The sequence below is a fragment of the Medicago sativa genome, chromosome 5, assembly GCF_051527215.1.
Source record: "Medicago sativa cultivar Bolivia chromosome 5, Bolivia_mono, whole genome shotgun sequence".
Lineage (NCBI taxonomy): Eukaryota > Viridiplantae > Streptophyta > Magnoliopsida > Fabales > Fabaceae > Medicago > Medicago sativa.
In genome coordinates, this window is record NC_140753.1 from 77,314,249 (window position 1) to 77,337,499 (window position 23,251).

General features: G+C 32.3%; 5 protein-coding genes across 10 annotated transcripts; 2 read left to right on the forward strand and 3 right to left on the reverse strand.

Moving 5' to 3' along the window:
- Positions 1–1,146: 1,146 nt before the first annotated feature.
- Positions 1,147–8,541, reverse strand: NMNAT (nicotinate/nicotinamide mononucleotide adenyltransferase). 6 transcript variants are annotated; one of them, XM_085710207.1, is made up of 13 exons: positions 8,432–8,541; positions 7,920–8,087; positions 6,400–6,542; positions 6,192–6,224; positions 5,663–5,742; positions 5,497–5,570; positions 4,613–4,698; positions 3,889–3,972; positions 3,618–3,702; positions 2,452–2,531; positions 1,994–2,095; positions 1,594–1,652; positions 1,147–1,482 (listed from the first exon to the last, which is right to left on the reverse strand). In XM_085710207.1, exons 5-13 carry the CDS (start codon positions 5,737–5,739, stop codon positions 1,380–1,382), a joined length of 750 nt encoding a protein of 249 aa, XP_085566333.1. In that variant the 5' UTR covers positions 5,740–5,742; positions 6,192–6,224; positions 6,400–6,542; positions 7,920–8,087; positions 8,432–8,541; the 3' UTR covers positions 1,147–1,379. The 6 variants fall into 6 exon arrangements, with proteins under 6 accessions (XP_085566333.1, XP_085566331.1, XP_085566330.1 ...); XM_085710205.1 differs by having other exon boundaries at positions 6,400–6,767; XM_085710204.1 differs by lacking the exon at positions 6,400–6,542.
- Positions 8,542–9,567: 1,026 nt separating this feature from the next.
- On the forward strand, positions 9,568–12,860 carry LOC146925238 (Concanavalin A-like lectin protein kinase family protein). The gene has a single exon (XM_085710203.1). It carries the CDS (start codon positions 10,548–10,550, stop codon positions 12,573–12,575), a length of 2,028 nt encoding a protein of 675 aa, XP_085566329.1. The 5' UTR covers positions 9,568–10,547; the 3' UTR covers positions 12,576–12,860.
- A 1,032-nt stretch (positions 12,861–13,892) lies between these two features.
- LOC146925239 (organ-specific protein S2-like) lies at positions 13,893–14,912 on the forward strand. Its single transcript, XM_085710213.1, has 2 exons — positions 13,893–14,039; positions 14,427–14,912. The coding sequence occupies exons 1-2, from the start codon at positions 13,995–13,997 to the stop codon at positions 14,682–14,684; spliced, it is 303 nt and encodes a 100-aa protein (XP_085566339.1). The 5' UTR covers positions 13,893–13,994; the 3' UTR covers positions 14,685–14,912.
- An 878-nt stretch (positions 14,913–15,790) lies between these two features.
- Positions 15,791–17,029, reverse strand: LOC146925240 (uncharacterized). Its single transcript, XM_085710212.1, has 4 exons — positions 16,929–17,029; positions 16,447–16,695; positions 16,299–16,332; positions 15,791–16,101 (listed from the first exon to the last, which is right to left on the reverse strand). The coding sequence occupies exons 1-4, from the start codon at positions 16,989–16,991 to the stop codon at positions 15,920–15,922; spliced, it is 528 nt and encodes a 175-aa protein (XP_085566338.1). The 5' UTR covers positions 16,992–17,029; the 3' UTR covers positions 15,791–15,919.
- A 1,925-nt stretch (positions 17,030–18,954) lies between these two features.
- Positions 18,955–22,517, reverse strand: LOC146925241 (sugar carrier protein C-like). The gene is made up of 5 exons (XM_085710211.1): positions 22,476–22,517; positions 21,510–21,645; positions 21,077–21,402; positions 20,148–20,777; positions 18,955–19,639 (listed from the first exon to the last, which is right to left on the reverse strand). The coding sequence occupies exons 2-5, from the start codon at positions 21,637–21,639 to the stop codon at positions 19,193–19,195; spliced, it is 1,533 nt and encodes a 510-aa protein (XP_085566337.1). The 5' UTR covers positions 21,640–21,645; positions 22,476–22,517; the 3' UTR covers positions 18,955–19,192.
- Between the last annotated feature and the right edge of the window lie 734 nt (positions 22,518–23,251).

Here is a 23,251-nt window from a genome sequence, read left to right on the forward strand (position 1 = left end):
GACATACGAAAAGAAAAGATAGATAGATAGAAAATATAGATATTCATCATGCTGTCAAATATCTCTCTGCTAAACTTTACGCAAAAGATGTTAAAAAGATAGATAGATAGAAAATTTGAAGATATTCATCATGCTGTCAAATATATATTCGCCGAACCTTACGCTAAAAATGTTCATTTAAAAAGATAGATAGAAAATTTGAAGATCTTCATTATGTTGTCAAATATCTTTCCGCTGAACTTTACGATAAAGATGTTCATTTAAACACAAATAGATAGAAAATTTGAAGATCTTCATAATGTTGTCAAATATACGAAGATATATAGGGTGCAAGTCCGGTTCGGATCAAGTAAAACCCCAAATGTTAATGTCACGAGCAACTAGAAATTCCAATTAAAAAAGCGTACAAAGATGCGTTAAATGCATGAAACCAAAATTTTCTATAAAAAAAAAACTCATATTCTTGACAATGAAAAAAAGAAAACTTTTGAGACTTAAAAAACAGTATGATAAAATTGCAATGAGATTATTGTACCAAAAAAAAAAAAAGATTTTGTTTTAGACACACTATCAATCAATCAATTTGTCATTTTGCTTACTATATACCTTTGTTTTTTTTTATTTTTATAGTGGTTGGGGTTTGAACTCCGGATCTTACATATTTATGTATTGTCCCAACCAACTGAGTTAAGCTCACAAGGACACTATATACCTTTCTTTATCTGTTGTTCACTTTACTTATGTTTTTCTTAGAGTAATAATTCTCAAAATCCCCAAAAATCCATATTTAACATTAGGAAAATGTTAACTTGTGCCCTTAAGCCACAAGTTAATGATTTAAATATAGAAATAATTTATTGGAATACGTGCTTTGTATTTAATCTTTAACTTTTTTTTTTGAAGGATAATCTTTAACTTATGTATTGAATGCACAAAATTTTAGATAATATTTCTTCTTTTGGGTTTCTTAACATGTGCCGTAAGGGCACAAGTTAACACTACCCTTAACATTATTTGAAAGAGCCGAGGAATCCACTACCGAGGGCATTGTTTTCTTCATTGGCATTATCGCTTGAAAAAAAGTGAAACATTGTTGAAAGCTATTAGCCAAATCCTCAACTAACTTTCAAATTCGACAATATTGAATTTAAATAATAAACAGAATTGAGCAGCTGCTAATTATTAGGTTAAACAACCGAAAACTTACAACTTCAACAATTCTCTTAAATTTTGCATTTAGCTTGTGAATTATGGAATATTTATTTACCTGCTAGTTTTACAACACCAAATCAACTGTTTATTAAACACTAATCTACGCAGCTATGTAACTAATGACTCTTGCATGGCGAATAAAGCATATGATGTCCAATTTGTAGGAATTATTTATCATCTGATTTCAAGTATAATTTATGTTCTCTGGTATAATCAATCACTTCATCTGCGGTAAGGTATTTTATTGATAATCCTCTTGCAATGCATTCCCTGAAATTAGTAATAAAAGCAGACAATACAATTTTAAAATGTCTCCCTTCTGTTAAATCACCATGATTTATCTCTTATAAAGTAAACAAAACAAGGTCATAGTATTTTTACCTTACTCTTGTTGAGCTGATTTGATTTGGTACAAGTTCATCTACAACTTCAATATTAGCCTAAAAAAAAAAAATGTAGTGCAAAATTTAAATTTGCATAAAAGCATGGAAAAATGCTATAGACAAAGCAAACCATATTTCATAACCAATCACGGCTGAGAAGAACGTATCAATTTCAAGTTTTTTAACCATCAATTTTAATCCTTCGATTTGAAATTCCCATGCATTTGCACATGTTGCCATGACAAAAAGATCTCATCAGCCTACAGTTTGACCTTAATGTGGTCAAAAACAAGAAATTGAAAATTGAAAACTTCCACATTTCACTCGTCAAAAAAAAATGTCCATGTTTCGTTTTAACGCATGTCAGAAGATATGGCAATTCTTGAAAGGTGATGTACCTGATTCTCATTCAGAATATTATCATCAGATATAGTCTTCTCAACATTTTGTCCTTCTCTGCGTATGCAGACTACTCCATAATCTCTGCATATACTCTTAACCTAGAGTAAAAATATAAAATGACAAAATTATGGTCCATTTTTTCCACAACCAATGACAAAATTATAGTCCATTTTTTCCACAACCAGGGGCAAATCACTTAACATACAGAAAATAGATTTATACTCAATCCATGCCTCATATATGTTGGAAGAAGAAAAACATCCTAACAAATTAACCATGCAGATTCTAACACATCATGACAAAATCAGTTCAATTCGTCTGGTAGAGTTTTTGTGTAGAGAAACAGTAACCTCAGATCTAAATATAAACGATATGTTTATTTATTTAAATATAAAAGTTTTATTGCCTTTTTATTAATAAAAAAATATTAGATTTCTACACAACGCATAAGTACCTGGTCAGGAATCCAAAATCCAGGAATTCCAAAGGAATGGAGGAGATCAGAGCCACAAACAAGCATGACCTTCAGAGATTCTACACTAATGAATACAAAAGCAAGTTATTTTATTGCTTTTACATCATCATCAGAAACATGTGTAGAAAGAAATCAAAGCTTAGCACAAAATTTAAATCTAATGAAAGAAACTATGTCTGCATCTTTCAAACTAGCGTCACATCTTCTGACACTAAACATACGGACCACTTATGAACGCTTTAGTACCATACAGAACCAAATACACCAGCCAATTATGTGCCCCCATAAAACTAATTATACAGATAATACTAGGGCCAATGGACCATCTAAAATCAGAGGGAGGAAAATTACACCCTGAAGTTAAAACACATACTACCCCCTCCCTAAATATATATTGAAAAATAATAACCAAGTTCAACATACAACCAATTATATTCCCTGAAATTACATGTTGTAGAAAAAGATGCAACATAATTAAGAGTATGTTAGTAAAGAAATACTCTCTCCGTTCCAAATTATGTCACTTTAGCAATTTCACATAGATTAAGAAATGTAACTAATGTTGTATAGAAAGGAGTAATTGAGTTATTTTACAAAAAATATCCTTTATTATTTGTATGGAAAACATAAATTAAAAGAATTCGAAAGAGATAAAGTAATAAATAGTAAGGGGCATAATAGGAAAATAAACATCAATGATTCCTTAATATTGTAATGACATATAATTTGGACAAATGAATTTTGGTAGAATGACATAATTTGGAACGGATGGAGTAAATAATGCAGTTAAAAATTTGAAAGATGTCTTATAAAAAGGGACAATGAAATATATCAGGGGGGTCCTATATTTAAGGATGGATTCAGCGCTAGTCATTTCAGAAATAAAACATTTATTTAGGGATGGATTCAGTGCTAGTCATTTCAGAAACAAAACATTTATAAAGGAACAACTAATCACAAGAAAGTACTACACCCCATCTCCTTCAAATGTCATCAATGTGACGGGTATTTCAATATTAAAAAGAGATTAAGAAAGCCGGTGTTTCTTCTTTCCCTGGTTTTTAAATTAGAATGGGGAAGAGGACCATTCTGAAAAGGAAATTAGACAAATGTGATTTCGTTGAAGACTTGTCTGTTAGGCATACCTCTAGATATCAACCCTGTCTCACAAATAGAAGTGTGGACTCTGGATAGGACAGTCAAAGTGCGTTGGTATGTGTTTTGATTTGCCTGTAGTAATTTATAACCACATAAAAATGAAAGGTAAGAAATCAGGCCAGACAGATATAGTTATCGTGATACATGTGATATCAAACGTTCTAAAAAACCTCAATTGTTTCAATATTGAAGTTTTTTACATGCGAAAAGAATGGAGAAAAAAAATGTGCAATCTAGCAGATAGAAAGAGTAGTGTACCTCCCATGGATCAACCATTACAAATTCTGAACTTTTGCAGGCCAAATGACATAATTGTATTCGATGGTCAGCAGATATTAGATTCTGAATCAACATATAAGTGAAAGTCGATTAGAAAAAAACGGAAGCTGTGAAATTTATAGTATTGCTTGATATAGGCACTAGCTGTGAAATTTACATGAATAGTGTTATTAGATATAAAACCAATTGTGTGCTACCACTTAATAACTTATTTTTTGGGATAGTTGGTTCTTGGCGATGGTATCAGAGTCTCTATTACCAAGTGGTCTAGAGTTCAATGGATAATGCCTCCATTCTAAATAAAAGTTTGATTACAGGACAAAATTGGGTGAGTCAATGCTTGTCCATGCTTCAAGTCCAAATGGCTTTTGTGTGAGAACATGTTTTAGATATAAACCATTCATGCACTTTCACCTAATAACCTAACTATTTTGACAGTTGGTTCATAACAAATGACATCTTAGAATTTGGTCTCCTTGTCTAAATGCCAAGCAGAAAAATATAATTTAAGTTTAAGGAATGTTTTAATCCTCACAATAGATTGCTCATTGACTCCTATATAACTTCAGTGTTCCACACATGCCAAGCATGTATTTTCCCATAATTATTTGATGTTCTTACAAGTTTTCCGGATACAAGAATGAATATGATAGAATAAGGATGATAGAATAAGGATTACCCTCTTAGTTAGAAAGCTGCATACCTTTTTCTTGTATGCATCATTCACAGGTGACATGTACCCTCCAATTACACAGTAGCCTTTGGAATTCAACGCATCTCTTGCAAGCTCTATTGGAAAGAAAGAAAAAAACTGAAAATGAATGAAATTGAATATTGAAGCACTTGGAAGGCAAAATCGTGCCAACGACATTCCATTAAGTGGTACTTAGGGTAATTAGAAGGAATATTCTACACGTATATCTCTTTCTCCTCTTTACACAGTACAAACTCAAAGACCATAACTTAATGAAGTTGGTAATAAATAAAGGAAGTTACCACAGATCCTATGCAAAAATAACTGTCCAATATACCAACTCTTTAGAACATCATTGGCAAGCTTATTTCAATAATAATTACTGAATGTTTTTTATCTATATGGTATAATATTGAATTTGGTATATGAAGCTTGCATAGAGTAGTTTATTCAAGGTCAACATGTGTTTAAGTAACCACTTTCCAGCTCTACTTGGTGGGAAAAGACTTGGTTGTTGTAAAATGTGTTTAAGCAAGAATTTGAGTATTGGAATTTTCACATACTTCTACCTCGAAAACCACTGTAAATGGTAAATGATTATCAGGTCATGCATCTATACTTTATCCAAAAACAATTTCACTCTTGATATTTTTTCACATGATTAATTTGAACTTCTAATTTCCCCTCTTAATTCCACAACACTTAAAGGCAGAAAAAGAAAAATCTAAAATCATTCAACAATCAATATATTGAAGAATGAACTTAAAAAATCAAACTGCAGTTTATTTTTTTGATAGAAATGATTAAAATCATTTAGATTTGACTACTGTACCCAAAGCAAGCTTGAAGAAACGAAAACAAATGAATAAATCAAAGCTTGAAATGAAACTCACCGAACATGCGTAAATGCATAAAAGTAGGAGGATTAAAGCTTCCAGTTGCCACCAGAATGACATAAATCTTGCCACTGCAGAATAACAGTATCACTTAATTGATAATAAGTTCAATAGAAAAGTCCCTCACACAATTAAACAAAACAAAATAATAAAGGAAACATACTTGTTTGTGTTTCCAGGGGAGGGTTCATTACTAATAAGTTGTAAATCTAATTTATCCAACGGCAAAGGAACATCCATAACCTAAAATCATTAGAAACACAAGCAACAATAAGATCTCGATCTCAATCTCAATCTCAATCTCAACACAAAAAAAAAAAAAAAAAAAAATGTATTATAAGTCAAACTATTTGGAAGAGCTTATGGCAACAGCTTATGACATGTCCATAAGTTGTTTTCATCTTATTTTCATAAGTTCTCAAGGAAAGCTTATGAAAACAGCCTATAACTTATACGAAAACAATTTAACTTCATTTTCTTTTGTTATAAAATAAGCATTTATATGATAAGTGTTTACGCTATAAGCACCTAAGTACAGGACATAATATATTTTGTGACAATCAGTCAGGTATAGCAGTATGACATAAAATGTAAACTGAATGAAAGTAGGAAAGATGATTATAATTGAATAATGATAGAGTAATATTTAGATCACTGTGAAAGTGTTAAACAAGAGATTGATAGATACTCACCGCCGCTGCAAATCCGAGAGAGAAGGAAGGGTTCTGAGAAAGAAAGAAAAAAAACACAGTCAAAAAATCCGAGATGGAATCACCCAAAACCGCGCGTTTCGCTGAAGCTAGAATTCGTGGTACTCTCAAACACACGTTTGCAGTGTTCAAACGTGATTTTGTTAAATTTGAATATGTTTGGATTTGAGTTCAAAAATTGATTCTAGACCTTAAACTCAATTCTAGCTGAAGCAACTATTCCTTCCTAGCTTCCACGTTTGGCCAAAATCAATTCTTAGGATGCTATTTGTGATTTCTCGACTTTGCCCCTCTTTGATGGGCACCAATTGCTGTTGCTTTTGTTACAGAAACCTCAATTTCTCAAGGTTAGAGAAGATAGGTTAATTCTCAACTATTCCTCGCTCATTTTTTTTTTTTTTTTTGACAATTCAATAAAAATCAAACACATAATCTTGAAATCGTAATCACAATAATAAGCTTTTTTTTTTTCAACTAACGATTTCTTTTTCAACGTAGACAACCAAGAGGCGTTCAGGCAAGAGAGAAGATGACAACCAGGAGAGAAGACAGTGTGTTCTGTTTTAGAAATAACTAACAATGAGCATATATACAAAGCTCGTCATTAATAACAAACCCTTTGACAAGAATAAATGAAGAAAAAATGAAGCAGTAAATGTTATTGTCCATTGTTGTGATCAAATTTTATGGTCCACTGTTGTGATATAATAGTAAATGTTTGAAACAAATTTGACACTTGACAAAGAGACTCCAAATTCTTCTGGTCTGTATTAATAACTATATAGCAGCAATACCTACTTTCTCTTCTAATACACCCTGAGTGTTGTCTCAAAGTTTTGGTCCTTAACAAGTGTCAACTTTACTAGAGTTTTTCACGTAACTGTGGTATAGTGAGAAAAAAAGGTAAATTCATAGCTTAGTCGTAAAACTGACAATGTAAATGGTATTTAAAAAATATTAAAGAACAAATCAGTCATACTCTCAAAAGTGTTTAAAATTATAAGTAATACATTACTAATAGTACAATCTATGACAGCCATAGATGGTTAATTATTGCTGTGGTCGACAGCATTACAATCTATAGAACACACCGAACTGAATATAAGTTGCTAGGAATAGAGAAGCTAACATTTAAAAATATAGAAGTGTATTATTGAAAACATTAACAAGGAACGGCTGTTTTCAGTTACGGGCACCTACAATCAGCAGCGAAGCTAGAGAAATTTTTATGAGGGGGCCAAAACAAAGAATTTTTTTAGGCAACGAAAAATTATCTTTTTTAAAATGTTATATATTAAATTTAAAGGTTAAACATGTTTAATCTCAATGAAATTAGGCTTTGAGAGGTCAAATATATTCGTAATTGAATATTTGCTAACTAAACTAACGATTTCTTTTTCAACGTAGACAAATAGGCTACAATATGTAGAAAGACAAACTATAAGAAATTATGCCAAAAGAAAGAATAAGAAAAAACAGATTAATCATATTTTCCAACTACTGACACTATTGTTGTTTCCTTTATACTTAGCTGTCCTGGTTTTATTTTGTTCAGCTATTCACATCAAACGAATCCCAAACCCCTTAGTTTATTTAGTTCAGCTATTGTATACTATTGAATTGAATACTCAGAGACGAACAGAGAAACAAAGACACACAACCTTAAAACTCTATTTCATAAAACTCTAAGAAATAGGAAAGATTTCTTACCGTTCTTGAAGGACAAAAAGAGACAACGGCGGCAGTGACAACGACGGATGCTCCTTATCTTTAGTTCCAATTGATCAATCAACTAATGCTCCTTGTCTTTGGGTTGATGAATGAATGAGTTTTGGGTTGATTAAATATTTGTAGCGATGAATGGGAACAATCTGGTTTCTGGTACACATACATATGTAAAAGCAAAAAACAAAATCTATTAGCAGAAACTATAAGCAGAATCTATAAGCAGCAGCTATAAACAATTAGAAACAAAATCTATAAGCATAAGCAGTAAGGAAGATGTATAAGCAGAAGTTATAAGCAAAAACAAAAGAAAGAAGCTATAATCTATAAGAAAACCAAATTCTATAAGCAGAAGTTATAAGTTGAATATATAAGCAGAAGCTATAAGCAATAAGAAAGTGAACACACATGAAAATTAACAAAGACCCATAAATCGAAAAGCTATAAGCACAACAATTTGATGCTGTAAGCAGAAAGCCGGAGTATGGGTCACGTACCCGTTAAGAAGGAGTTCGATGGAGGAGAAGAGATTTACAGATTACAATTAATAATTACACCTCCATCCCCATGTTAAACTCAATTCTACCCCCAAAGTTATGGCACAGGCACTTCAGGTTTTGTTTGTTTATTTTTGTTATAAATTTTAGGGCAAATTACACTCACCTCCCCTGAGCTTTCTTTAAACAACACATATACCCCCTCTAGTTTTAAAAAAAACACACACCTCCCCTCTAAACTAACTCTGTTAGTCTAAAATGTTTGATTGTTTCTTTCTTTAACAACTCTGATTTATTTCATAGAGAAAAACTCCACTACAATGTAATCTTTATACACTGTAGTTATTTTACCGCTCCATCGCCAAGATACCTACATCCCACCGCTAGAGGATATGTTTCTCCGTGGTCAACCCCGAATAAATTTCACAATCATCCTTTTATGTTTCTCCGTGATTCAATTGAACATGAGATTGGAAATGGCAAGAGATTAGGGTGAGTTGTGAATAGTTTGCGAGTTTCAATGGAGAAAGGATTAGGATCTGGTGAATCAATTTCCAGTGCACACATAATTTTGTTTTACATTTTCCATTATAATTCCTTTGTTTTGTTTGTTTTTAAGTTTTTTTTTCTTGTTTGTAGAAATTGTAGTTTTGTTTTTGCGTTCCCAGGGAGATTAATTTTGCTATAATCATCTGTGTTGAATCATATATTTCATTCATTAGATTGTTTTTTCTATTTCTCTACCCTGATGAATCCCAAGATTTAGTTTGTAGTGTATGTTAACTGATGAATTGTTTATGAATTATTTGTGAGTTTTGTGGCATTAATTTATTTATGGATAATCAAACTGTTCTTCCCCATTGTGTGTTTTTTTTTTCTTTTCAATTTGCCACTGAGATGAGGTGCCAATTTCCTGTGCAACGAGTTGCCATGGCGAAAGACATCTTAGCTGACAAAAGCTTATGCTGCAACCAAGAAGTTAACAGACTACTAACAGTGTTAACATAGAAGGGAGGTATATGTTAATTAGAGAAACAAATAAGGGAGGTTAATGTCCATTTTTAAACTAGAGGGGGTCTATGTGTTGTTTAAAGAAATCTCAGGGGAGGTGACTGCAATTTGCCCTAAATTTTATTTTCTTTGTTTTTTTTTTTTTTTTGACAGAAATAGATTCAGTTTTGCAATCCAAAGGGAAAAAATATTCAATTTAGTTCTCGCAATAAAATATACATTTTATTGTCATATTTATATAATTTTTAGGTGTTTGTACGAGTTGGAGAATGAGGTAAAAAAAAAATCTAGAATAAAAACATTGTTTTTTGAAACATAGAATAAAAACACTTACATGTCTTGACAAAAAACAAATGAAAAGTAAAATTGATTTTTTTTTTTTAAGTTTAGGATGAAAGATTAGACGTCTAATTAGTCGATTTAGTTGTAATCAAATAAACTTGATTCGTTTCATAAATGTTGTTCAGTTGGTATATCATGAACATTGATATATAAATGTTGAAGTTTGAACTTGAGATCTCTACTACTCTATACTTATAGTGTGTGGACTAGTCACTAATCAATCAACTTGACAAAAGAATAAAAATTAGTCCAAATATTGTTTTAATTGTTTTTTGACGGTTGGTCCAAAAAAAGTATTTTTTATCGTATTTGTAGAATGTTTCTATCGTTGTTTATCAATGACTAATTTTTATCAAAAACTTGTGAAATACACAAGGTGAGTCAGAAATCGAAATTCCGATCAAATGTTTCAAATGTTTTAGTCTTTTACCATTCGAATCAATTCATTGTTGACAAAAAAATATTGTTTTTTGCAAGTACCGGGTAGGACTAACAATAATCCAATGTATTGTAAAATACTAAAATTGTTTCATAGGCCTCTTGTATTGTTCAAAATTTAGTAAAAATATTATTCATCAAAAACTAATAAAAAGTTCTACCGAAAAATATGTTCGAATAGGCTGAGCAACTCGTTCCGAGTTTGAGCCGAATCAAACCGTTTAAACCAAAACAAACTTTAACTAACTATTCCCGCTTCAACACACTCTTGTTCATTCTTCCATTCCCATTTCTTGTTTCTTCTTCTTGAAGCAACCACCACAAAATGCATCCCTTAACCCTCTTCACTCTCTTCTCCACCTTCATCCTCACTGCCTCCGGTGCCGGTAACATCCATCTCGACTTCCCTTACTTCACCACTGCAAACACCGCCACCAACCTCACCTTCCTCGGTGATTCATCTCTAACCACCAACGGCGTCGTTTCCTTAACACAACCCACCACTTTCTCCACCGGTGCTATCATCTACAAACACCCCATTTCTCTCTTTGACATTTCAACAAACACCACGTCTTCCTTCTCAACAACGTTCTCTTTCTCTATTACAAATTCAAACCCCACTTCCTTTGGTGATGGCATTGCTTTCTTCCTTTCCCCCAACAATCTCTCATCAACATCATCACCAAGCCCATTTGGTCTTCCTACAAATTTCATTGCTGTTGAATTCGATACGCGATTCAACCCACATTTCAATGACCCGAATGAAAATCATATAGGTTTTGATATAGATACATTGAACTCTCTTAAAATTGTTGATCCTATTTTCAATGGAATTGATCTCAAGAGTGGTAACACTATCACTTCTTGGATTGATTACAAAACTGATCAGAATTTGCTTTCTGTTTTCTTGAGCTATTCTACTAAGAAGCCACATGATCCTATCCTTTCGGCTACCGTTGATCTTTCGGAGTATTTTCGCGATAACGAAGATGTTTATGTTGGTTTTTCAGCTTCTGCTGAAAAAAGTACTGAGCTTCATCAAATTGAAAGATGGAGTTTTTACACTGTTGGGTTTGAGCCTGCAAGGCCTAGGTCGCGTAGTCACAATGTTTCAGATAATTCTGTTGGTGTTAGTGCCGGGAATGAGGTAAAAGTTCGTGGGTCGCGTTCATCCTTTTCAAATTCTTCGAAGAAAAAGTTTGGTTTTGGTTTTGCTGTTGCAGGTCCTGTTTTTTTCTGTGTTGTTTTTTCTTTGTTGGGGTATTATTCTTTTATGAAATGGAAGGGGGTGAGAGAAGGGGCGTCGAAGAATTTTCAAACCGGGTTTGTTGCTTGTCCTAGGGAGTTTAATTACAGAGAATTGAAATCTGCTACAAGAGAGTTTCATCCGAGTAGGATTGTTGGTCACGGTTCGTTTGGAACTGTGTATAAAGCGTTCTTTATATCGTCTGGAACCATTGCTGCAGTGAAAAGATCGAGGCATTCACATGAAGGAAAAACTGAGTTTCTTTCTGAATTGAACATCATTGCTGGTTTAAGGCACAAGAATTTGGTTCAGTTGTTGGGTTGGTGTGTTGAGAAAGGAGAGTTGCTTCTTGTTTATGATTTCATGCCTAATGGAAGCTTAGACAAGATTCTTTACAAAGAACCTGAGAGAGGGAAATTGTTGACTTGGTCTGTTAGGTTTAATATTGTTGTTGGTTTGGCTTCTGTATTGGTTTATCTTCATCAAGAATGTGAGCAAAGAGTGGTTCATAGAGATATTAAAACTGGGAATGTTTTGCTTGATGGGAATTTCAATGCTAGGTTAGGGGATTTTGGATTGGCTAAACTCATGGATCATGATAAGAGTCCTGTTTCAACTTTGACTGCTGGAACAATGGGATACCTTGCACCTGAATATCTTCAATATGGTAAAGCTACTGATAAGACTGATGTTTTCAGCTTTGGTGTGGTTGTGCTTGAAGTGGCTTGTGGGAAAAGGCCTATTGAAAGAGAGGGTCCAAAGATGATTAATTTGGTGGATTGGGTTTGGGGGTTGTATTCTGAAGGGAAGATAATTGAGGCTGTTGATAAGAGGTTGAATGGTGAATTTGAGGAAGAGGAAATGAGGAAGCTTTTGATGTTAGGGTTGAGTTGTGCTAATCCTGATAGTGCTGCGAGGCCTACAATGAGAAGGGTTTTGCAGATTCTCAACAATGAAGCTATGCAATTTGCTGTTCCAAAAGTAAAGCCAACCTTAACTTTCTCATCTGATTTGCCATTGAGTATTCATGAGATTGTTTCTGATGATGATCTTGATTATGAAGAGTTCAATACTAGCCAGTCTATGTGTGAGATTAAAATTCACTGAAAAGTTTTTGAACTTGTTCATTTCATTCTTTTATTCCTTTTTGTTTCCCCTTGGGGGTGGATTTTATTACTTGTAAAGTTTCTGTTCTGTAGTCTGAGTAATCACTCAGAAAAGTAGTCATAGTTCATTGACAGTACATAGTTCACTGACAGTAGTAGTTTAGTGCAAATCTATTGAATTTCATGGTATAAGGTCAGGCTAGGTTGAATTTCAGGTACATATATGTTGTAGTTTTGGTATATACAAAAGTTGACTATTTTTTTGGTCATATGATCCCTTTCTCAAGTTTCATTCCAGTAACAATCAGCATAGTATTTTCCTCTGCTCTCAAACTCTCATGGTGTTCAATCCTTCTAGGTGGTCCAAAAATGAGAAAATGAAAAATTGAAACAAGTGGTTGTAATTTTTAATTTCAAATAAGGATGTTAATAATATAAGCCTTGACCCTTTTCATTAAAAATATTTGCAATTGGGTTTTGATGTTTTTAATTTGTTGGGTCTGCAAAGAATGTCCAAACAATGTGTAACACACTTGCTTAGTGTGGTTAGACTTAAGATTGAGTCCATTTGAAAAGGAAAATAAGGGATGGATTAATTGACCTTGTATACAATTTTATTGGAGTGTGACAGTCCTAAAGAGTTTCACACATGATTTTATTACTCTTCAAAAACAAAAGGAATGTATAGAGTAGAACTCAACATAGGTTCTTTACTTTGAATGGGATGCACAATTAAATGCATCAATTTGCTCTTTTTTTTTTTTTAGAAAGAAACTGGTTTTTTAATTCACAAGATTTTTAATTAGAGAAAGGTGGTTCTTACACATAAAATGATGGAAACCATGTGATCTCCTCCAATGAAGTATGTAAAACATAAGAAATGCATATAACAACCGCAATTGAAGATGTACACGGCTCCAAGGAATGGGCAGTACCTAGGTAATGCATTAAAATAAAAATATAGAACACAATGTATGAAGTTATTTTTACATTAAAAGTACTCAACATATAATTTTAAATTGAGGTGTTTTGATTTTGATTATATTTAAAGGATGGACTCTGGAAGAATGAAATAGAATAAAATTTATTTTACTTTGTCGGTGTCATTTTGTTTTGTCCACATGCAGATGGTGGGCATAAATTTAAGAATAATCTCCAATTTACAAAAGATGACTTCACTTGGTACTATAATCCAATAAATGAGAACTCTATTTGAATTGGTTAAATTGATGGTGCACGTGAACCAACTTTGACATCAAGTATTTTTATTTTGAGGGGAACTTCAATTTGACATCATGTATTAATGCACCAGACTATATTATGTGTGTATATATATAGACACACCATCTCTCTTTTGTCCTTCAAAAAAAATTATAATCAAGATACTATAAAGATTCCATACCACATCTTAGCAAAAGAAATGAAGTACATTCAAGCCTTATTCCTTGTCTTCTCTCTTCTCCTGGTAAGTTTTTCTTGCTGAAGCAGCTCTATAGAAGTTCAATTCATTTTATCATTCAAGTGGTTATGTATGTGTTTGATTATGCACTAAAAAAATTGATTTTGAATTAGTTGATTTTGTAAAATTAGTTTCGACTAAAAATGACTTAGTGTAAATTGACATGTTAAAAATCAATTGTAGAAGCAAAACCTTTAAATTTTGTGTTCGAGTTATAATCGGTTCTTGAGGTAAATTCAATTATACGCAAACACATTTAAATATATCAAAATCAATTCTACATAAATTTCGTCATCTCCAAAAGTGAAACTAAATATACACCAACTCTATTATTTATTTTTTGAAATTTGAATACGTTTGTGATGTTAACTTTATCTCTGTTGAAATTAATAGGTTGCTAACCTGAGCTATGCAAGAAAAGATCTAGGAGATTATTGGAAGATTAAGATGAATGAGCAACCTATGCCTGAAGCAATTAAAAATCTTATTCAAGTTCCAAAAGCATTAGATGAAGGCAAGGATCATTCTTTTACTACCGACTTTGATGTAAATCCTAATATCATATTGTATCACACCCATGTGCATCAAGATGAGAAGCCTTTTGAACATGCAGCAAGGAAAATGGAGTCATTGTTATCAAAAAGGGGTTGAAGTTAAACCTTAAAGAAATAACAATAACTATAGAAAATAGATTCATACATTAAAATTGTCTCCGAGGCATTATTATGAATATATGAACTATGCCATGATATGACATATAAAAGGTCATTTATGTAAATCCTTAAAAAAAAGTCATTTATGTAATTGGCATATGGTCATGTAGGATTAGTATGCCCAAAAATAAAAAATTTATCTTCATTATTAATATTGTTAACTTGAGTGCTTGTCTATCCCTTCTTTGTTTTACGTCTATTTTGTGTCTTGTAGATTATTTTTACTACTAGTGTATTTTTCCCGTGTCGCTCATGTTACATGGTATTTTTTTTTTCTTTTCTTTCAAGAGTGCATATTTTAGTTTCCCTCTTGGATAAATCACTATAAAAATCAATGTTTTCCATCTATAATTAAAGGTTAATAATCCAAATAGTCTTGGGTCCAAGAATGTAAATGATATATACATTGTTTGACTCGATGGTTCAAAAAAAAAAGGCTCAAAGTTTTGACCAAAACAAACACCCAAACCTAAGTCATAACCATTAAGCAAACTCCTTGAGTTTTCTACAAAGTCCTTACTTAACTCAATTTTTACAATTAGTCCTTATCTCATTTGGTCATTTTAATATATATTCTTGTTCTTACCTCATTTACGAGGAAAAAAAATCCTCTGAAATAAATATAAAATGTTCACTATGTTGTTACAATAGTATTATTTTTTGTCACTTTCGGTTTGCTTGCTTGTTTGCATATGGTTCATACTTCATATATATGATGCAACAATTTTGTCCGACACCCCATATTGCTGCTATAGTTTAATACCCAAATGATGATTTTTTGTTTTTTATTGAGTTCTCAACTTTTTTGAACACAAGACTTGTGACTGTGGTACGTGTATAATTTGTATCAAATTATAGATCTTCACCATATGGATCATCTTGAAGATAAAAACATATTTGATGTGATGTCAAAGACTAAAGTACTATGATTCCTCTTTGAATTAATAGAGACTATTAAGTTTTGAGTTTATGTCAACTCTAGTGAACTCATGGAGTGCAGTCTTTCTTTTGCCTTTTTGAACTATTTAGAAAGAAGAAGAAAAATTGTCTCAAACATGTATAAATAATTTTCTTTTATTTCTTGAGGAAGAACAAAAAAGAAAAAAGAAACATAATTAAATGACACAATGAATGTTGTGGTATAGTACATGATGAGAAATGAAAAAACATAATTCAAGGACATTTTGGTCCTCCTTCTTTGGTCTTCCAATCGTTATAGCACGGACAAACTTCCTTGTTTCCATAAGTTCCTGGAGGTACACACAAGCATTTGGCACAACAATACTTGCAATAGAACAAACATGGTTTTTTGTGATGTGTTTTTGAGCATCTATCTTCACATCGAGGAGCACATTCTACAATTTCAACCATGCAATATTAGTTAGTACATCATTTTGGTGAATGAATGTTATAACATCAAATTTTAACAATAAATAAAAAGTAAAGAAAAAATTGTTTTTATAAGTTTTATATCAACAATGTAATTATTCTTAATGTTATATCTTTTGTAAAATTTATGAGTGAAGCTATATCCTTCATTAAATCAATATACCTTCTGGTTTAAGACTTCCTTCAGTGGTGCCATCCTGAAACTCAATTAAACAAAAATGAAATTAACATGAGAAAAAATGTCGTAAAAAATTATCTTCAAGCAAAATAGTCCAATTAAAACAAAAAATACAAAATGTGATAAGCCTTACCGTTGGGTCGGGAGTCACTGGAGCTGGTGGAGTTGCAGGAGGCGTTGGGGTCACCGGAGCTGGTGGAGTTGTGGGAGTTGCTGGAGTTTCTGGTGTTTCTGGAGTTGTCGGAGTTACCGGAGTTTTTGGAGTTGAATCTGAAGGTATTTGTGAAGCTGGAGCCGGAGTTGGAGCTGGAGATGGTGCCGGTGCCGGAGCTGGAGCTGGAGCTGGAGTTAGAGCTTCATTGGTAGCTCCAATTATATGAGCCTGAAATAAAATCATTCATGTAACATTAAAAAGGATATAAAGAATTAATGGATTCATTTTGTACAATGATAGAAAATCATGTAAATAATTTGTTCAAAGGTGTGCAACATCAAGTTCAAGGTTTTAAAAAAACTAGGCGTTACCACAAAAACGGCAGTTACAAAAAAAATCCAAAAATAAAATTATGGACCAAGGTAAAAAATATGCATCTCTTCAAAAGTATGTCGATTTACCTTGCTTTGTACAAGAAGAAACACAACTAAGAAGAGCATATTTATGTTATAATTTTTGGCCATGACTCAAAGCTTTACGAAACGCAAAAAAGTTATGTGAATCACTGTGATTATGAAGAATTGTTGAGTTACGTATTTATAGCAATTCTACATGAACTGAATCTATGAAAGGTGGCTCTATTTTAGGGATGAAAGATCCACCTAGCGCCAGCTTTAGCTAAATCTATGGTTGGACTTACTCTAAGGTTGGACTTAGAGAATTTCATGTAACAATAATTTGATTAATTCAACAAGAGCATTCGAAAAATAAGGGATCAAAAATTAAAATTAAAGGAGGTCTATATTAGTGCTTACGATATTTTCGATTTCTTGATACAAGCTAGTTAAATTATTTTGGTCTATACTATTAGTGTAGGTTCCCATATATTTGTTTCTAAAAATTTGTATGATATATATCATTGTACGAAAGAGAAAAAAACTTTGTATCGATAAAGCCAAGAAGCATTCAAAAACTATCAGAAATGATATTTGTACAACTATTTTGACAATTTTCTCTATCATATGACATTGTATTATTATTCTCTCAAATGTTTTTGTTCCAAAAATTGTTGTCTAAATATCATTTCTCAAAAACTATTTACTACACAAGAAGTTTAGGAAAGAACAGTCCACACCTATCCTTATTAAAAATAACCTGGAAATCATACAAAAAGAAAAAAAAAATTAGCTAATACGCCTCACGATAATTAATGCACACAAATATTGATGGAAAAACAATGTTGATGGGAGTATATAAATTTATAGAATGGTCTTTCAAAAATTTATTAATTTATCGAATTTGTTCAAATCTAATGGTTTGAATGTGATGACATTTTATGTAGCATCTTGTGTTTGATTTTTGGTCACCACACTATTTCCTCCCGTGTCCGTTTATTTGAGTATGTGGTGGTCACTGGACCAATTGCAAAGTAAGCAAAAATATTATCAGAGTCTTGACCTTAGTTTATAGGAGGAGCGTTTAGACCAAAGAGCAGCTTAGGTCAAAGAAGTTATGGCACAGTCAACGGAAATGCTAACTAGCTTAGGGTAGACAAAATAGTATGTGATCTAATCTTAATAGAGAACTCATATTTCTGTTAACATTCACAGAATATGAACGAAAACCTATAATAGATTTACAAAAAATCCCTTTATATATGCTCTTTAGTACAAAATATTGCGAAATAGTGGCGCTATAGCATTGTTGCTTAGCAGAATTTGAACAAGGCACTATTTTCTACGATCTGAAATTGACAGCAGTACGATAAAGTAGGTTGAATTAAATTGATCTGAGAAATATAAAACAAGATTCTTGTATTCGTAGGTACGATGATCTTAACTTATCTGCTAGGTTCGTTATATAAATGCATCGAAGTAGTATAACGTATCATCTTAACTCATCTGCTGGATCTACAAGTATTTCTGCCCAAATTTTTTAAGTAACATTCATTACTTTAGCCGTTTGGTAGTTAGACCAGCAGATTAAATATGAGAAGTAGACACTGAACTTTGGAACACAGCAGCAGAAACTTGAATGTAGAAACTGGTTTGATGAGCATACCAAAAGTCAATTGAAAAGTAGCAGCCATAGAAGGTTTGCATTGTCGAAAAGTTAGCGTGAATGATATCAAATCTTTAAATAACATTGTGAAGCGATTGATTATGAGATTTGGCCTTGAATACAATTTTCCATTGCGAATTTGAATCATAATAACATCATTGCCTTAGTGGCATGTATTGTCTCTTTAAATGTCATTGAAATTTAATAGGTTTGTATCAAACATAGAAAAGCAAGCAAGCCTGATAAATTCAAAAATGAGTACTTTGAAATCAAAATACCATGCTCACCAGTAAACTGCCTCGTTGGACAAATTAAATAGAGTTATCTTAATTCAAACAATCTTATAAAATAAGTTACAATTCAGTGTATACTTACTAACTTACCGCTTCATAAACGATACTAAAACATTACGGATGGAGTATAAAATAAATTAAATTCAGAGGTTGCATTATACAAATTAAAAATTAGAAAATACAAGAAGAGAAAACAGAAACGACATAACAATCCGATTATTAATTTTAATAAATATTTTTACTTTCAATAAGTCCATATGAGAAACTACGAAAAATATCAAAAGGTGCTCTAATTAAATAGAGCTGCTAAAGAAAGTATAATTTGGAATTCTATTAAAAATGACTTAAAAAAACTAATAGTGAAGCTAAAACTAGGCCTGTCCACCGCCACTATTATCCGCTGGTTTCACAAACTTCCTCCAATAAGAATGATTTTGCCACACCACAGACATTTCTTCAATAGGAACACCTTTGGTCTCCGGCAAAAACTTGTAAATAAACAAGCTCATCACCACCACAAAAAATGCAAAGAAGATGAAGAGTCCAAACTTCATGTGGCACAACATGGCAGTGAAAACTTGAGCAATGGCAAATGTGAAAATCATGTTAACCGAAACATTGACACTTTGGGCCGCTGATCGCACCTCAAGTGGAAAAATTTCACTTGGCACCAACCATCCAAGAGGACCCCAAGACCATGCGAATCCCATCACATACACACATATGCCTATCACAACAAGCAATGCATACCACTTCGGAAGCTCACCTGGATTTCCATCAACTCCAAATTTAGATGCAATGGCCGCTGCTACAATAATCTGTGTCAAAACAAATACGTATTAGCAAAGAAAGATGAGCAACATATTATTGTGGTAGGTGTTATTTTTCCTAACCACTAACTCTAGTGCAAATGATTATTGTACATTATGTGTTATGAATTTCAAAGTTCATATGATATTTTCCTTATAAAAGTTCAAAGTTGACAACCAATATTTTTTTTTAAAAGTATGTTGACTTTGATAGATGAATCATTTATGCATAAATTTATAAGTGTGTCATCCAAGTACGATTCAGTTCATAATTGCATAAACATATGATGTGTTGGGGCGCAGATTCTAATCCACGATTCTCCACTTATAGGTGTGTGATTGTCGTCACTCTCGACTATTTGGCAAAAAGTGTTCAAAGCTAGTGTGTGCTTCTCAATATGATAAACAAAAAAGTAGTATGTTTCTCAAGAGTGGAAATATCAAAATAGTCAAATCTAATTTAATGTTGATTAAATATTTCAAAAATTAAATAAAGGGAGTTATTTGATCAATGTACCTGGGAGATAAACATTTGAGCTCCTCCTTCTAAGAACAGAGTACGTCTCCCAAACTTATCAACGGTGGCAATTGAAACAAACGTTGCTAATGCATTAAAACCACCGGTTATCATGGCAGACATGAGGGAAGCATTAGCACCAAAACCTATAGTTTTAAACAAAACAGGAGCATAAAATGTGATGACATTCATGCCAGTGAACTGCTGGAAGAATGGAATAGCTATGGCCATGGTAAGTTGAGGCCTATACTGCCTCGTCAACAAACAGGCCCAAGGGTATTTGATGGCTTTAGAGGCTTGACTTGCTGCAAGTAAATCGTTAAACTCATCATCAACATCCGAAGTTCCTCGAATCTTAATCAACTCCTCTTTAGCTTTGTCATCTTGACCTCTTTCAATCAATGAACTTGGCGAGTCGGGAAGAAAGATTGCACCGATAATGATCATTATCGCGGGAACTCCAGCAAAACCCAAACTGTAACGCCATCCTTCCCCATTCTTCATGTTGGCAAAAAAATAATTGACGATGTTGGCCACAAAAATGCCTATAGTTATTGCCAATTGGAACATCATGTTAAGAGCTCCTCTATACTTGTAGGGAGCAACCTCAGACACATAGATTGGCACAGACTGTTATAAAAAACATGCAACATTAGTGAACTACTTAAATAATAAATCAGTTGAGCTATAAAATATAAATAACAATATAAGTAATTAACAATTTATGCACACAACTTAATATCGTGAGATATTTTATTTCAATCAGTACCCATTAAAACTATTAAAATCACCCAACCAGAAAGAATTATGATATGCTTCCATTTTTCTTCATGTTTTTTTTTAATCCAACTGGAATAAAAACACACTCATGGTTGATGTACATTAATCTAAGAGTTTATTCATTAAGAATTAACCACATGTTTTTTTACCTGGTTAGCACATCCTATTCCAAAACCAAGCAACATGCGACCAACATAAAGCATCCACACTTTTTCAGCGAATCCATTCATAGCAGCTCCGGCAAGAAAAAGAACACCACCAGAGAGCATGGTAAGACGTCTTCCAAAGATTCTAGTTACGGTGGATGCTTCAAGAGAAGCCACAAGAGCGGCCAAATACAAAGAGGATGTAAACAACGTTAGTGTCTGACTGTCGAATTTGCAGTATTGATTATCTGTAGGCTTAATGTTTAGCTGCTTAGCGTAAACATCTGGAAAGAACTTCTGCAAGAATGGATCCATTGCCGTAACTCCACCTATACATTAATTGTTTATCATGTCAATAATCAGAAAATTACTGTCATATGAACAATTTTTAAGCATATTTTATCAAACACTTAATTGAAAAATGAGAATATTGCACCTGAAATGCCAAGATCATAACCAAAGATTAAGCCTCCAAATGCTGCAGTCATGCAAGTGATAAACACCCTAAAGGTGAGTTTTCCCGGATATTCTTTTCCAGAGCCATTTGCTATGTAACCTCCAGCCATTGTGTTCTTTCAAATGACAAAGAAAGTTAAGAGTTTAGAAAACCTAAAATACATAAAAAAAACTTAAAAAAGTTTAGAAGTATGCTGTCACGTATTTTTATTTTATTACAATAAGAAACATCTAAGTTTTTTTTTCTTTTACAAAATAAACAACTTGGCTAATTTAGTATGTATTCCTAAAACTTCACTCCATAACTTAATATAGATGACTCCCTCAAAAAAAAAATATTAATATAAATGATCTTTCAAAAAAAAAACTTAATACAGATGCACATCCATATTTGGATCAAAAGTTTAAAATAATAATGTATATTCTTAGAGCACACATAAAAAAAATTCTTACGTTTTTGCATTATATACTTTTCTATTTTCATGGTTTTATCAAATCCTAATCCTATTTTTGAGAATATTGAATCAACCAAAACCTTTTCTTAATGTGTATTTACGTATGTTCCTTAAAACAAAAGCTACCTTCAAGGTAAAGAGTTAAACAGACTAAATCCAAACGAACTTCGAAACAAATTTACAAAAAAATTCATAAACTCTAAAAGCGATCAGAAATCAAATTTTTTATGAAAGTTATGGATGGTTACAAATAGACAGAAGTGGTTTAAAATCTAATATGTAGGGCATGCAGAATTTAATAATGTTGTGGTATAGTAACTCTTTGGCCTTGAAACTCATGCCATTGTTTGATCAAGATTTGTGAAAAAAAAGTAAATTAACATCATAAAGAAAAAACAAAAAGCAATTAAATCATGCAAAGGGAAAGGGAATTTGAGAGCAAAATTGATGTGAAGTGCATGCAAAAAGGAATATAGGGATGGTTTACGTACCAAAGAGAAAGAGCATGTGCAAAAACAAAACTACAATGAAACAAGTGAAGGTTTGAGTTGAGTCCACTGTTATATAATATTTCAGTTTCTTTGTTTGTTTGTTTTTTGTTACAGTTTCTTTGTTTGTTTGTTTTTTTAATAATTTGTTACAAAAAACTGTTTACCTACAAAAATTGGGCGAGTCTCATCCATAGTCTAGTTAGGTGAGTTATTGTAGTTTTTCAAATTTGAAATTAATTAGTTATTTTGATCTGTTTTGTTTCATAGATGGGGTAATCTTTATATTTTCTTTCAAGGAGTAATCTTTATATTTTTTAACAGAATAGAGTTATTAAATTTTTATCTTTGATTAAAATAAAAAGAAAATAGACAATTAAGGTGATCTGTTTTGTTTCAAAGTCTTTATTTGGTACATATTTATCTTTTTGAACATAATCTTTTTATCACGCTAACTCATAAATTGTATTTTTTTGTCAAGTAGCCTAGTAGTTAGAGCTCATACAATTAAATGTGGAGAAGTAGAGTGTCCGGGGTTCGAATCTTGTCACTGCATAAAATATGCATTGTCCCTACCAACTGAGCTAAGCTCACGGAGACCACGCATATAAATTGTTAATATTGGTATTTATGAAATTTTGATTTTGATTAAAAGTATTGAATAAATATTTTTCACTTTCATATTATAACAAACTAAATTTATCTTTTTCAATGACACCAACAATATAACAAATAAAATTTAAATTGGTATAATTGAAAGTGAAAAAGACAGGAAAAAA